The sequence below is a fragment of the Falco peregrinus genome, chromosome 6, assembly GCF_023634155.1.
Source record: "Falco peregrinus isolate bFalPer1 chromosome 6, bFalPer1.pri, whole genome shotgun sequence".
NCBI classification, from domain to species: domain Eukaryota; kingdom Metazoa; phylum Chordata; class Aves; order Falconiformes; family Falconidae; genus Falco; species Falco peregrinus.
The window spans coordinates 2,119,419-2,135,484 of record NC_073726.1 but is presented as its reverse complement, the minus strand read 5'-3'; the positions used below and the strand labels follow the sequence as shown (position 1 = coordinate 2,135,484).

General features: G+C 46.7%; 1 protein-coding gene across 1 annotated transcript in view; it reads left to right on the top strand.

The window, feature by feature from the left end:
• Nucleotides 1-8,370, top strand: part of LRRK2 (leucine rich repeat kinase 2) — a 71,594-nt gene extending 63,224 nt beyond the window's left edge. The window contains exons 49-51 of the mRNA XM_055808992.1: nt 18-226; nt 3,437-3,511; nt 5,454-8,370. Of these exons, the coding sequence (XP_055664967.1) occupies nt 18-226; nt 3,437-3,511; nt 5,454-5,575 (406 nt within the window). The 3' untranslated portion in view covers nt 5,576-8,370. The remainder of the gene's footprint in view (nt 1-17; nt 227-3,436; nt 3,512-5,453) is intronic.
• The last annotated feature ends 7,696 nt before the right edge of the window (nt 8,371-16,066 follow it).

Below are 16,066 nucleotides of genomic sequence, written 5' to 3'. Positions count from 1 at the left end.
TCTCTCCATACTTGTAGGGACAAAATGGAAAAATTAAACAAGGAATCAAAACATAAACTGGCTTATTCTGGAAGAGTGAAGACAATTTGCCTGCAGAAAAATACTGCACTGTGGATCGGGACAGGAGGAGGACATATCTTGTTGCTTGATTTATCAACACGTTGCCCTGTACGAGTTATAGACAACTTCTGTGATTCTGTTAGAGTCATGATAACAGCTCAGCTAGGTAAGTAAAATCATCGTATGATGAGTGCTTTGAAATCAGTGCAAAGTTTAGGATTGCTGTGTCCGGTCTGACACGGCGTTCCAGGAACAGATACGCATTTTCCATGTTTTGTTCATTCATTCTATTCCACTACTGTCATCTTCAGCCAGTGTCAGACACTGGTGTTAGCTGAACGCCAGCAGGCTGTCATACCTGCGCCCACATAAAACAGCAGCTCTTCCCTGGCTCGTCACTGACCAGCACGTGAACACCCCCCACCTCCACCGGGTCCTTGTGCCGTGCCTCAGCACAGCTCTCACCGTCTTCTGTCCAGCGATCTTCATCAGGGCCTGGGTCTGCCTGCGTTATTTCTGTCTGAAGTTTTACATTTCTGGCTTTTCTGTTTGCGGAGCTTGTTAGGTTTTCATAATTTTTCCTTAATTGCTTATTGCCTAGTTTTCTTTTCCCATCCTTATTCAGGAATAGTTCTTTTAGGTTTGGGTCACAGGCAGACCACAGCCGAGCTGGGAGAGCGCTGCAGACCTGGGCTCAGTGCACAGACTTGTACATAAGTGCTGTTTCTGTCACCAGGGCCAGCTGTTTCGAGCTGCTGTAGGCAGACAGTAGTTGTGAGGGTTTGGTGGTAATTACAGCCAGAGGAGCATAGTTGAGCATGGGGCACTTCTTGACTGTTGTCACTTCTTTCACCTGTACCTTTCCTGCACCTCTAGAGCCCAAAAGTAATAAAGGCCATAGCAGCTCAAAAGTTCATTGTACTGCAGTGGTGGTAAGCTCAAAACACACGTTCATTCAGAAAGTAAACTCTGGCACAACATGCGGATTCCCATCACCTTCCACTGTGTTTGGAAAAAAACTCTGGAGTTCCCTTGTCAGTGTGATTTGAAGTGTCTTTGCTGTCAAAAAAAGAAGCTGCCGTTGTAGACTCAGAGGCACAATGTAACCCTCCTAGCAAACTTTACAGTTGCCGGCTGCGGATGCTTCCTTATTACCATCACGAACTTAATTTGGGGGCTGTTTTTTCCTTTCTAGCACCAGGGGTATCCGTAGGCTACAGTTAGCTCATAGTGCTTGACAGTGTTGTGTGAGTCAAAAAACCTTCGTCTTCCCCTGACTTGCCTCTGCCTGAGACCGCGAGTTTGTAGAGTCTGTTCAGTCCTCAGCTGTTAAAGAGTGCCAGCTGTAGAGTCCAGATTCGCTAGCACAGCATTTTCAGTCTTTCTTGTCCTGATCGCTGATATTAGTACTATAAAGGGACATTTTATTTTTAGCATTTTGAAAAGAATAGTTACTATGAAAACAAAATTTCTGCTTCACTCAACTTTCCCTTATCAATGACAGTAATATTATATAGAATAATACAGTGTGATTAAAAAAGCCTTGAGTCTCACATTTTTTGTGCCTAGTCACCTCAACATTTTTAATCAAATTTTTATGTATAGAAAAGTTAATACTTCAAGAGGAAGAGTTTAGCTGCATTTACACAATTCTCAAGAATGGAAAGTAAGATTGATACATTCTTCTTTTGATCATCTTTTCCCAGCAATTATTTATAAGGGTTGGGTTTTTTCCTAAATTCCAGGACATTGTTTCTACTGGGATTTTCACAGTATCAGTAAAAATGGCACTGAGGCTGCTGAGCAATTCTTCAATAGTAAGTCATTGCTCACATGAAATGAGAGAATAGCGGGAAATATTGTTGTATCAAATAGTTTTATTTAAGATTAAAATATATAATGTCAATCAGATGTAAATATTTCAGGGAAAAGAGATTGCTAGACATTGAGAGATCAGTTTTATCTGTAGTTCATATATGAATATGGAAATAAAATGTCTTTTTCTAATTCTCTCACTTAACACATTGACTTTTAATAGACATGAGACTTTACAGTAGAGAATGATTTATATGTAAATCATTTTGCAAGTGGAAATTTAGCCGTATATAGTAAGAAAGGACCCTAGTCTGAATAAGAAACATTATACTTAAGTTCCAGTCACTTTTGTAAGGAGCATGAATAGGACTGGTTGCAGAAAAATAATGAAAATGATGGAAAATCTGAATATGGAAGAAGTGGTGTATGGTTCCCACCAGCCCTCATCCACCATAAGTGGATTTACAGAAGTATCAAAGGAGAATGTAGTGCAAATCTCCACAGGGCAGGAAAAAATCCCTCTCTACCTTGCAGCAGTTCTGGGGGACCCACCAGAAACGTTTGCTGATTCAGAAGGGACGTGCTGTGGGGGACAGACCGCGGTGTGGTCACACAGTGCTTCCAAGACTGTGGCTTTCCCAGTAAGCCATACTCCAGTCTGTTCACAGCCCGGAAACTGACCCCCTCCTGGTCTGTTCCCTGGGGGAGCGTGTAGGACTTCATGCATGAAGAGGTGTGTGGAGGTGTGGGGCGCAGTGCTGCAGTGGGGTGTCCGCAGGCGGAGGGCTTCCCTTCCCCACCCTCGGTGGCCCAGGGGTGCAGGCTGGCTCCTGTACTCCTCTGCTGTCGCCGCCCTCCTCGTGCTGCCCGTAGGGTGGGGAGCACGTGTAGCAGCTTCCATATACCTTGCAATTCCTTTATAAACGGGTCCTGTTGGGAGTCAGCAGGAAGTTGATACTGAAACACCGGCACATTCAACTTACCCTCTGTGATCCAGCCCCTCCCGTCTCCCTAGTCCGACTTTTGTGTTACTCAGTAGGCAACTTCCGTGACCCATCCCCTATTTCTACTTCCCTGCTAACTCTCCTTTCCCACCTACATGCCATCAGTAGCTCGGAACACTTTTAGGTAGTTTGTATCATATTTGAATGTTTTGTTTTCTTCGTAACCAAGCTGATTGCTGGCACAAACTGTTTCTGCTCTGCGCTGGGACTTCGTTTGCAGCCTGTCCCTTCCCTGTGACATCTGTTTCCTGTGACTCTGCTGCCTCTGCTTGTGGTATATAATAGGGTGCTTTGTTCTCAGGCTTGTTCGATGGGCCGGCTGGCTGAACCAGTGCTTGTGCCTTTGAACCCTGATAAACCCCTACATTAAACAGAGACATGAACTATATTGTTTTCGTGTCAGGGTTTTCCACGGTTAGTGATTCTGAATAAAGAGGCAGGTTGACTGACCTCTGCTTTCTGTCCTTTTAGTGGCATGATGTCATCTACTCTTTCTGTCCTTTAATTTTAATGGGAACTTTGTAATTTAAACTTGACGTTTTATTTCTTTGGAAAAGGGAGTCTCAAGAACGTGGTCCTGGTTTTGGGATATTGCTATAAAAGTGACACTGAAGACAACAAATATCACAAAGGTACCTGAACTGTGTTTTGTTAATTTGTATTATTAGTGGAGTAGGCACCGTTATGTTTGCCTGCCCACTGAGAGTAGAGAGTTGATGATCACCGTTTGATATAGTTTTATTGAGACATTTATTGAGACTAATAATAGTTTGTGTCATCTTTTGCATTTCTGGGCTCCATACAAGCTAACAGTAACTTCCCAAAATGGATCCAAGGAAGCCACTGTTTGAAGTATATAATCTGCTGGAAATCCGTATTTGCAAAGTAAATGTCATTGTTTAATTGGAGAATGTATCAAGTGGGCTTCCAGAAGGGTCTGTGCTAGGTCAGGAATCCTCAGTGCTTTCACGAATGACGTGGATGAGGGAATCGTGAATGTGCTTTTTCAGATTTGCAGACAATTCTCAGCTAAGACAAAGCCACAAGCACGCTGGCAGGCAGGATCAGAATTCAAAATGACCTTGACAAATAGATCAAATGGTCTGGAAGGAAGTAGGATACAAGTCAGTAAGGACAAATGCAAGACCTTTAACTTAATTAGGTAGGGATAATTCATTGTACCAACACGAGGGAATGATCAGCTTAAACAGCAGTGCTGCAGAAAAAGGGTTATAATTGATTGCAGGCTGGACATGAGGCAGCCGTGTCACGTTGCTGCAGAAAAGGCAAACACCATTCTCACACCAATCAAGAAGTGGCGTCTGTAATACTTGAGCTAATTCCTGCACTCTGCTGAGTGCTGATATGGCCGCTGCTGGAGGAGCGTATCCATTTGGGACATTGCTGAATGATTTGGACTATTAGGAGTAGGCCAGAGGAGGGAAATGCAATCTGTGAGGGAATGTTGCAGGAAGTTAAGTCGGTTAATATAAATAAAACTTAGGGAGAACATGATAATAGGCTTCAAATATGTAAATAAAGAGCAAGGGTATAAACACTTCTACATAGTCCCTGCGGGTAGGATAAGGGCTGACCAGTTTCTATCACAGCAAGGGATATTTAGGTCAGACAGCAGAAGCTTCCTGACAATCAGGATGGTGAAGTGCTGGAATGGGAAGGCAGAAAATCACCATCTTTGTGTTTTTCTAATAACAGTAATAGCTGATGCTCTGGTCAATCCCTTCTTCGCCTTTATCTCATCCTAGTTTCAGTGACGCCTAAAAATGTGGCAATGACTGTATATGAAGTTAAGGGTGGCAAGTGTAGATGAGCTGACTGGAGTAAAATAAGAATCAAACTTACAGCAGTGTTTTTGATATTCTGATATTCCCTGATTATGACCCTAAGAACATCTATTGCCTTTGTAGCCTTTTTATTGTATTTAAGAGTGCCATTAATTACACGCAGAGGAACCGGAGCCCCTCAGTACCTTTGGGGCCTTAGTTTGTGAGCCCTTACTCATGCAAGTGTTCTCAGATATCCTTATTCCACTAAAAGCAGCGTAGATTCTCCATGAACGAAGAGGAGTTTGCATGAAGGGAGACTGAAGAAGTCACCTTTTCTCAGTATACTCACTTCCCTATAAAATCAGTTTTCATTTTTAGTTTATAGTGAATGGGTTTTGAGTCTTGTAAGCGTTTACAGTATATCTGCTCAGGGAAATAGATGAAATTTATGTAGGCACTTCAGTACTAGCGTCAGCTGCAGCTCAGGTCAGTGCCTTATAGCACACAGGCACCAGAAACGGTTTTTCAAGTGGTTTTAAACTGTACACTCTAGGTTTAGGAACTGGATTCCAAATCACTGTGCAGGTGCAAATAGCGTGTAACCCGTAACTGCATTACCTCACACATAAAGTGTCACATAATTTGTCTTCCAGGTCCTAAGCATCGTGCTTCACTGAGGCAATTTACAAGTAATTAAAAAATAAGCAGATAAGCAAACCCACTTCTAATTATGCAATAATGAATCACCGTTGCAGTTATCAATATTTTTGGTTTTTTTATTTTCCAGAACTACAGTCCTGCGTGTCAGTGTGGGACATTAACCTGCCCCATGAAGTGCAAAACCTGAAAAAACATATAGAAATGAGACAGGAATTAGCAGAAAAAATGAAGAGCCTTTCTTTGGACTGAAAAGTCACCCTGCAAGTGTCATCCTCTTTTCTAGTCTTTCATCCTAACATACTGTGCAGTATTTACAACTACTCCTTGCTGGTGTTTTTAACTGAAAACCAGGAAGAAAATTGCCATGAAAGAGGCAGTTGGTATTCATAGGGTACCAAGAAAAAAGAAGGATAAGTTATTTGTAATATCTGAAAGGACAGAAAACTGCTGAGAATTTCTGAATCTAAAGTGTTATCGTGCATCTGTTGTTTACTTTGTGAAGTTGTGCTCTCAAACAGCTGTGGAACAACTTCAGTGTAATGTTGTTCATCTGGGTTTTGATCTCAGTTAAATTGGGAATAAGCCAGGAGACTATAAAGGGCTTTTATTTACTTCATTATCTCTACTGAGTCGACGTGTAACAAGAAGCAAAATTTAAGCCTCTGTGTTTATCGCAGTTTGCATGTATGAGTTTGCTCTGATGATTCGTGTTTTAGTAATGTCAGAGCTCATGACCCCGAGTCATATGTGAAAGAAAATATTGTATTTTATATAATAGCAGTGTTTATAGGAACATATGACTACATTACTCTTTGAAAACAGGCAGAATAATCTTTTTTCTTCCATGAATAATGGACATTTTTTCATTATGATCAGAAAAAAAGAAGTTGTGCTACAGTAATAGGAAATCTCAGAATTCAGTTTAAATAGGCCAACAGGCTTCTGCAAGTTGGTGTCCTCTTGCAGTACTGCAGTCTGCCTTGTTCTAGGAGATGCAGTCACATCATTCTGAACATTACCATGCACACCTATCTGTTGTGCAACTCACTTCGAAAAGCCAAGAGAAAACACAAGGTGTAAGCTCAGATCTAAATGCTGCTACAACCACACAACAAGCAGCATGCTGCTGAAGCCAGACTGCTACTACTTAGTCCATCTCACTGGTTTGCTTATCTCAATCTAAAAAACAAAAAAGGGAACTTTCACTTCAATATTTCTAACATGTGAAGTTTCCGTTTAATTTATATTGTTAATTTGGGGGCAAGCACGGGAACCATGATGAGTGTAAGAATTGGCTTCCCTACGCATACAACTACCAGAATTTATGACCACACATCTTCATTCAAGAGATGCCCTTTGCTGCTTTCTGGCTTTAAGTCCAAGCTGCTTCTTACAGCCTGCACCGACCTGCTGCGAGTGAGTGCCTTATTTCTGTCCACCAGAAAACAGATGCTGTTGTTTGGGGTTTTTTTTTGATACCAAAAGGTTCTATAGGGTGCTCCTGAAGTCTCAAGGAGTGGAGTATCCAGAGCCCTTCCTGAGTCTACGGGGCTGAACAGGGTTGAGCATCCAAAAAGTTCTCAGTTCCATTTTTACAGTTTTGAGGAAACTATATACTAGGACAACAGTATTTATTGTGTCCAGCTGTATCATTGTTCTATTTTCTGCCATTTGTTGAGTGCATACTCAGGATTCCTTTCAGATATACACCCCAGGTTTTTATGTCTTATAATCTGCATACGTAAAAGAATTTGCTATTTATATGGGATTTTATAACTCAGAAAATATATCTTGTAATGAATACTTTTTTTTAAAATAGAATATATGTATTGTGATTATTATTTATAAGTCATTTTGAAATGTAAGCCTTAAACCATTTATTAAAATCCTGCTTTGTTAATAACAGAGTCTACTTTCTGATCACTGAACTTCCAAGGAGGAGCTTTCGTGTGCAGTTTTAGTGGAGCTTAATCCCTTACGGCAGGATGATGCACGATCCCAGTTCTGTGGGTTGTGTTGACACAGCTGCATTCCCGCTTGTTCTCCATCTCATAGTGCACATCTTGAGCCCTTTTCCATCCCCCAGTTTGTCTTCTATTTAGTGTTCCTTACGGCCTTTCTCAGAGGTGGGAGGTGACCTGTAAGCAGTACTGTCCTTGCAGTCATTACTCACCTCTTCTGAGGTTCTCTGGAAAAGAATGATCCATAGGCTGAGACTCGGGCCTATGTGTTACGTATTTCAGGGATAGCAAAGAACAAGAGAGACAACAGCAGCCACACAAAAGACGAGGTCGTTACAAACCTGACTGAATTGGCCACTTGTGAATTATCAGTGGTGAAAGGGTAAAATTCTCCAACAGTTGTAACCCACTGACTATTTAGCAATACCGTATGGAACACGGTGATCCAGCTGCACCCTCCCCAAATACTTTTTAGCACCAGAAGAAGAGATCTGGAGAAGATCTGTGTTGGTGCTGCTTGTTCTTTTCCATTTGATAGTCTAAGTGCGTCTCTGGCCATCTTGAGCCCTATTCAGCTCACGCTGCACAGCTGCCTGTCTGCTGAGCGTGGTGCTGCTTGGAAAGAATAGTGACAGGGCATACATATCCCGTCAAATAAAGCATCCGCGTCTCCCGAGTGCGGGAAAGCTCTGGAAGGAGGTGGCTGCACAACTGTTTGGCCAGGAGCTGGCAGGCAGCAAGTGCACGGGTCCAATTTAGAAGTGCCCCAGGGACTGGCATCCCCTTCCCAGCTCGGATGTGCCACCAAGGGGAAGAACAGCTCTTCTGTGCCACCACCATTTAAACCTGCGCTGTAAGGAAATCTTTTCCCGGCAACATCTCTACTGACAAACTATAAAGAGAAAGGGGAGAAAAAAAGATCCATGGCTTCATCTTCCGCTTGGTTTTAGTGGAGCTGCTTGGAAACCAGCAGGATGTGACCAGGTAAGAGTACAAGCTCTGAGAGACGTAATGCTTCCTGTATGCTTAGGGCAGCATCCAGCACCTGAAAACGGAAAGAACCCTTACTTCAAAAAAGAGCCTGTTCACTCCTGGTTTGGCAGTCACTTAACACCTGAGCTGGGACACGTAATTAACCCCATGTTCCCCAGAACTGCGCAGCTAAAGCATACCGGGGTTCAGGCCTAAAGACAAAGAGGCAAGTTGTCTGAATGCTTGATTAAAAAAAAAAAAAAAAAATCAGTATCTGAGCTATCTTCCCCCTCCTGTGCTATTGCTGTTAATTAGGGTCATTGTTGTTATTGGTTGCTTGCTGATAGATTACATATTCAGATTCACCTGTACGTTAATTTTAACCTTATTTCTTTTACAAGCAGCTCCTGGTTAATTCCGCTGTAAACAAGTTACACAGCCTGATTTCGTGTACTTACTGTACTATATCCTGGCATCCCTCTTACTCTGAAATCTCCTACTTCCTCATGTACCCTTATTATTAGTATCCTATTACTTCTTCATGCACCACTTTGGGGCAAAACTGGGACACGTGATGGGGGAGAGAGAGCGCGAGGCCTCCTGGGCGTGAGCTCATCCCCAAACACAGGCATTTGTCATCCCTGCCACGGAACAACCTCACCCATCTGCCTGGAGCGAGCGACACTTAATAACCCATTTTACGATGAAATCTTCAAATACCAGAGATGCGAGAAAGTAGTAAGGGAACAGAATGAGGCTCACTGAATGAAGAAAAGACAATGAGATTCATATTTTCCTATCGGCCTTTCAAAATAGAAAAGCACATGAGCAATTCCTCTTCTCACTTACCTTCTGGCCTTTAAGAAATCACTCATCAAAAAAAAATCTGGAAACAGCTCCCATTACCCGTCTTAAGAGAACCAGCGGTTGTTCTGGTTTTTTCTGTCTTAGTTCTTCATCCCCATTATGAACTCATCCCAGGACTATACTGACCTGCACGTTCTCTTATGTAAAAGCTTCTTCATGGCCTTTGAACAAGTATAAATAGAAATTCCATTTATTGGCTGGCTAGCGTACCGTTTTGTTAACTTTTCCAAAAATTTGTTTTTATTAGGTAGGCACGTTATCTAACAATTTTATTAGTTTATAAATACGGAGTGGCATAATTGCATGAGAGCAGAGAATCATACTTATTGTGTACCTGTACTTTAAAATTCAGTATTTTAACAGGAAGATAAAACCCCACAAGATGTATTATTGTCATATTAGTGAAGGGGAACCTCATTTAGCAAAACTTCAGAAGCAAATGCAAGTGAACTTTCCAGCACATCGCTTCAAGAACTTTCTTCACTGTATTTGTGAGCTGTGCAGGTACTGCATGAAGACAGCACTGCCTGTATCTATAGCCATCTCCGTAAGACTCCTCAGTTACAGCAGTTCCTGTTCGATTAAGTCATGAAACTGAAAAAAAAAATGACCAAACTGTGAAACAACTTTTTTCCCTGTGGTGACCTCATGCTGACCGGTACCTACCCTCTATATTTATTTTTTTTAATGGGCTGAGCAGTAAACTGGAATTATTTTGTAAAAGTTACTTCAAAACCACGATACACCAGTAGATCTGTTCTAAAAAAGTAATGCTTTTTTAGGACCGTCATGATATTATTCTAGTAAAATAAAAATGAAAGTAAAAGCAAGCTTTTTTTTCTTTTTCTTCTGTGTTGCTTTGCTTTCCTCGCTGCCGGCACAGGTGGCAGGTGAATCCTGGCAGGTTTGTTAAGTGCTGCAGTCAATCCCTACAAAGGCTGTCACTGATTAGTGAGGAGAGACTTAAAAATCAACATTACATCCCCGGCATATGTGATTATTCACTTCTATCACAGCCCATTAGCATCAATAACCTGAAAAGTTACAAGTGGATAGAAAAGGGGAAAGAAATTAAAATCCTCTGCAGTGATGCCCGTGTTCTGCCTTTTCTGCACCAGTTTTCTCTCTGCCTTTTGCCGCGCAGCACGGCTGGGAGAGGGCAGGGTAGTGCCCGGCGGGCTCGGCCCGCTGCCAGCGGCTGAGGCACGCAGGAACCATTTTGCCATCTGGGGAAAGACAAGGAAGGGCAGGGAGGGGAGAGAAAGAGGAACACCAAAGAAAGGAAAGCTGGCATTGTGGCAGCACTCAACAGCACAGTCCCCTGCCGGCCCCGCCAGCGGCACTGCGGGCGGCCAGGACCCCTGCTTGGGTGCTGCCACTGCCACCCCACACCTCCCGCCCCGGCGCGCCGACGGCTCTCCCTTCCTCCCGAAGGCAGCGGGAAGGGCAGCGAGGGCTGGCGGAGCACAGGGCTCACCAGCCCGTGTCACTGGTGCCGAGCCCGGGGCTGTGCCCCAGCAGATGCTTCAGGTGAGGCAGCTCCAGCTTCTCCTGCTCCATCGCCGGCTGAGCCACGCACGCCCGGCCACCACCCCACCATCCCCGCTTGGCCAGGCCACGGCTCCCGCTGCGGAGCGCCCGCAGGCCCGGCTCGCTCCCCTCGTCTGCACAGGCCTGCTTAACGAGGCTGCGAAAAGGAAAAAAAATTACTTCAGGACGCGCTGCCCTTACAAGTCCTTTCTCAAGGGAAGGATGACCCATAACTAGTCACAGGGGGAAAGGAAAGGGCTCGGGCCGCCCGCAGGCCCTGGGTCAGCCCCAGGCGGCGGCAGGAGCGCGGTGACAGCGCACAGGGTCACACAGCGTCACCACCTCCCCTGCCCCAGGCCCGGGCAGCTCCGCAGAGCCCAGCCCGCACAGCACCAGCCTGCCGGGAGGGCTCAGCATGGCAGGACGAGTCTTCACATTGCAGAAAGCAATTTGCACAGCACCAATGGAAACACCTGGCTCTTCGCACTGCAGATACCGTAACGACAGCTCACTGATGCTCAGTTCTGCTTTTTCCTGCTCTGACATCTCCTTGGTCGCCTTGAAAACATCTGCTCTCCACAGATCAGCAAGAAACACCCGCTGCAGACACCACCCGTCAGGCTCCTGCGCTCTGCAACTTGAACTTTACATCAGCTGAGCTGAGGCCCAGGATCAGAAACGTTGTTTTCGAACCCTTAGCATCAGAGGTCACAATAAACACGCTTTCTTTAAAAGCTACAGAACTGCTCACAGAGCGATGAGCCCTTGGAAGAGCAGCAGCATTTGCAGCTTGCAGAGCAGAGGGTGGGCTGGTTTGTGTGGCGAAGCTGCAGACAGACGTGCAGCAGCCCCCCTGCAGCCCTCCCAGTCCTCAGCATGTCCCCTCCCTGGCTGCTGCGGGTACGTGCAAATCCACGACAGCCCGAAAAGAGGATGGGAAAGGGAAATACCTGCTCAGTTTTACTTAGGAAAGGCTGTGTGGGGCTGAGGGACATCAAACCCAGCCACCTGCCCAGCGCAGGAGTGTTTCCAGGGGCTGGTGAGGCACAGGGCGGGCAAAGCCAGCTGCTCCTGGCAGCACCCGGCCCCCCGGCAAATGCACCGCGCTCTGGTGGGAGCCCACCCTGCCCACGGCTGCTGGGGCACCTTCCCCTGTGCCTGTCACCGGGGCAGGGAAGCAAGACCTCTGTGCACGCCAGCCAGGAGACCACTGACCCCCACGGCGTTCAGGTGAGACCTTGCACGATTGTATGGGGAAACCAGTTCCGCACACTAACTGTTCTCTTAAGTTACTGCAAGCGTTTCCTGATGAACACCCACATAAAGCTCATGTAAATTTTGCCATTTTGAAGCCCACTGCTCAAACTCCAGTCTGCTGAACGGTGTCCACAGGCGGGCAAAGCAGTCAGGCTGACAGCCCAGGGCTCAGCTAAGGAGATGCCGACCCCAGGGTGCCCCATTTGCCCCCGTGGTTCACTATCCAGGTCCAAGGGACTCCACCTGGACCATCAGGACAAGCTACTGGAGGGTCCTCTCTGTAAGGGAGTGCTGACCCCTTCTCCACCCTGGCCAGGCTCTCCGGGTGCTGCTGATGGAGGACTGAAAGCCCATCCAGTCCCCCTGCGGTGATGCTGGTCACCTAACGAAGAATATTTCCCCTCTCCTCACGCCCCCCCAAAACTGCTACAGCAACAGCTCTTTTGCATTAGTCTAACACTGTCAGGTTGAGGCAAAACTCAAAGGGTGCTTTTAAATCACATGTGCGCAAGTAAAGGTTTAATGAGTTTCCTTAATCTGGAAAAGTTTAAAATTGGAAAAGTGAATTTCTGAACTTTAAAGAAGTGTCCCCCACCAGAGCCCAGGCTCCCAGCTGAAGGGGAGCAACAGCAGCCCCTAATGGGCGGCGAGCCGGAGTCCTGGGCCGCCGGCCCTGCCCAGCAGCCACGCTCAGTTTTAAATACCAAGGCTGTTCATACTCACTTTTAATAACCAGCTACCAGCCAGGTAATTAAGCTTCAGTAAGCAGTAATCTTCAAGTATTATCCATGCATTAAAACCCATTCCTCCCCGCCCCCCCCCCCGCCCCCGGCTTTTTTTTTCTCCTCCAAAGCATGTGGATGCAATGTGCTGAGCACCCTGCAACTGGAAAGTCTCATGACAAAACATGCTCCCACCTTGTAAGTACAGTAAAGTTTGCAAGGAAAAAAGAAAAACCACCACCAAAAAACATTCAGTTCACTGGTTTTACAGCTACTACGGCTAAACCCAGGAAGGGACACAAACACTCGGGCTCTGCAGGGGCTCAGAAATAGCCAGTGCAGAGCAATCAGTCCTGCTGGAAGACTCTGCAATCCCCATTGTTGGAGCTGAGGACAAAAAAAAAAAAAAAAACAAAAAAAAACCCCACACACACACCCCCCCCAACAAACGAACTAGGAAAAAAAAAAAAAAAACCCACTAGGAAAAACCCCCAATATTGCATGTCTGCAATTCCAATAAAACTGGTGTAAGATACATACAGGACTGTGTGGACTGCTCCTGTAAGCTCCCAGCACACAGACGCCCAGGCTGGGTGGCTCTGGGGGACACGTCACTCCTTGGTGTAACTTGCACCACAAGGAGCATGTGGCACAGGCACACACGGCGGGGCGCAGGGGGAGGCTCCTGCTGAGAGGGTGCCCGTGGCCTCGGGCCCGGAGAGAAGCTTGCCTAAATCCAGGCCTGGAGATGAGGGCTCACAGACTGGGAATTATGTTGAGTTCTGCTCCGTCTCACTCAGCCATTTTTCTTCAGTCAAAGACTCTACCCTGGACAAACTTTTAGTTTAAAAGTCCTTTGGGCTTTGACCAGCACCATTCTCCTTCTGCGCAGGCATCTCCAGGACATCAGGAGAGCAAAGCGCAAAATTGCTGTTGCTGCTCAGTTGCCCCATTGCCACTGAAAGATGGAAATACCAGCGTCCTGGTTTCACCCAAGACCTGTATTTCTCCCCCTGGAGAAGCCACAGGACAAAGGCTGGGAGCTCCCCAGCTCCACCAGCAGCTCCTTGCAGACCCACATGCCATGGGGCTGCGTGTTCCCACAGCCCAGCTCCACGCAGGTGCCCCCAGCTCCCTGTGCCCACGGCGAGGGTCCTGCATGGCAGCCACAGGGGCTCCCTGGGGAACGGCTTTTGGGCTTGGTACAGGCAGGGGAGCACAGGGCCCTTGCTCCGAGGAGCATTCCGTGACACCTCCAGCCTGCGAAGGCACAGGCAGACAAGGGCGCAGCAGCGTGGAGGAGCTCTGCTCACCCTGAGCCCGCCCGGCATCTGTTTGCCACCCGCTCTGGCCACCACACCACACCAGAGTCCTCCTAAACTCAACCCAGTCTGGTTTTCTGTTCTTCACACCTCAAGGTGCCGGCCCTGGGGCTCTGAACATTTCTATTCATACACACAAAAGCAGCAAAAAAAGACAACAAACAAGCCACAGTGAGATTTTGCTTGAATTCTGGTATGTCAAAGCCAGGGAGAGGCTCGTGTTACAGAGCGTGGCTTCAGCTCACCTCCACAGAAAGCACGCTGTGCTACCCAGCTTTACGGGCTTCTGCTTGAACAAATCTATGGACCAGCTCTCAGGAAACCCTTCTGGAAGGCAGGAAAAGGTGAAACACTGCCTTGCTCCCGGGTGAGCAGCAACCAGAAACACTTTGGAAAGGACACTAAGCCATGGCAGATGGAAAAGATGAAGCATTTCGTATCATTTTAACTAAACCAGCTGAAACGCCTGCCAGTGCTCTAGTGAGGTGTGCAGGGACAGAAGGTGGACGGATCTACAATGCCAGACCTTTGCCAGGGCACCAAAGGCAGTAGGCAGCATCCCTTAAGGCTTCTTGAATCGTTAACTACTGTATGTCAACTACATATGCAGGCAAGGGTATTTTCTCTAAACAACAGACCACTACCAAGGCCAAATACTGGACATGTTTTGCATTAATTAAGTGTTGGTAGGAAAAAAAAGGTTATCTACGAGAAGTAACCTTGCAACTAAGCACCAATCTGAGTAAGCAATGTGTATAGTAGATGTATCCTCCCACACCCTCACCTTCTGGAGTGCCTTTTCAAAACAGACCCAGATCTTTGCAAATATCCCCAAACAAGCTGTTCTCACTTCCCCTCTTCCCAGAAAAAAAGCTGTGGTGCTTGATTATCCCTGAGTAAATAGAGAGCAGAAAGTTTCAGTATCATCAATGCCACCAGAGATGTGACCAAGGTGATCACATCCCTCCTGCTTCAATATTACTGTATCGAGTTACACAGGACACCCTTCCTACCGGCTCTTCGCACAGAGAGCTGGGCAGCAAAGCGACAAGGCCACAGCTGCCTCCCTGACCCTCCTTCTGTCTGTACAGTTAATCACAGCTGCATTTATACCAAATACGTATCTGCCTCTGCCTGTTCCTAAGCAACTATGGTGACTGCTTAGGGATCAGTTGGCCAAACTGGTCCCTGAAAAGCTTAAGAGGATCTCAGGCCGGGCAAGGCAGAGGAGGGCGAGTCCTTGCCTTGCTCCACGTAGGCCCCGTGGCCCACCTCAGGGACACAAACAGCCACCCAGAGCAGAGCCAGCAGCTGCAGAGAAAGGCCGGGCACTGCACCCACAGGCAGGACCTCACCAGGGAGCCTTTGAGATGGGAAGAGCTAAATTTTCTTTGAAATTAGTCACCCACTTCTAAGATAAGAATTTTAGGGGAGGGTAGAGCAGCTTGCATTTGCTTTTTTAAAGAAAGTCTGCTATGCCAGTTAACCCGACCCCTGTCCTGCTACAGACACACGTGCATTTCTTCCTCACCTCCCTGCCCATGAGAGCCCCAAAAACATCTGCTAGAAAAAAATCAGGGGGAAAGAACTAAAAGAGCCTGAAGTACAGAAATGTCCATTCATACACCCACTTCACTCTCTTCTCGTGGTCTGTCCTGCAACAGGCACCAACGCACACACCAGCGAAGATGGCAGAAAGATGGAGCATCAGGCGGCACGAAGACAGTAGCCGCTAGATACAGTACAATCTGTCACAGCCCGACTTCCACAGCCTCCCCACCACACTGCTCACCCACCCCCACCCCAGCACATCTCACATGACCCAAGAGCACAGTGCATCACTTGTCTAGAGGACAGCATTATAACGAATTGCATGAATTTACCCCTTATGTCAGCTCACAATCAATTCCCGCCCCCCCCCCCCCAAGAACTCTCTCTCACAGCCGTGGGCTCTGGCAACCCCCTCGGTGTTTACCCCGCTGGCTTGCTTCTGTGCCCCCTCCACACAACAGCCTGGAGTTCCAACTCGCTGGAACATCTCACCCTGTCTTCTGCTGTACCACAAGCAAACGCCCTTACTGAACTACTGCAGGTGTCGGGACTGGCTAC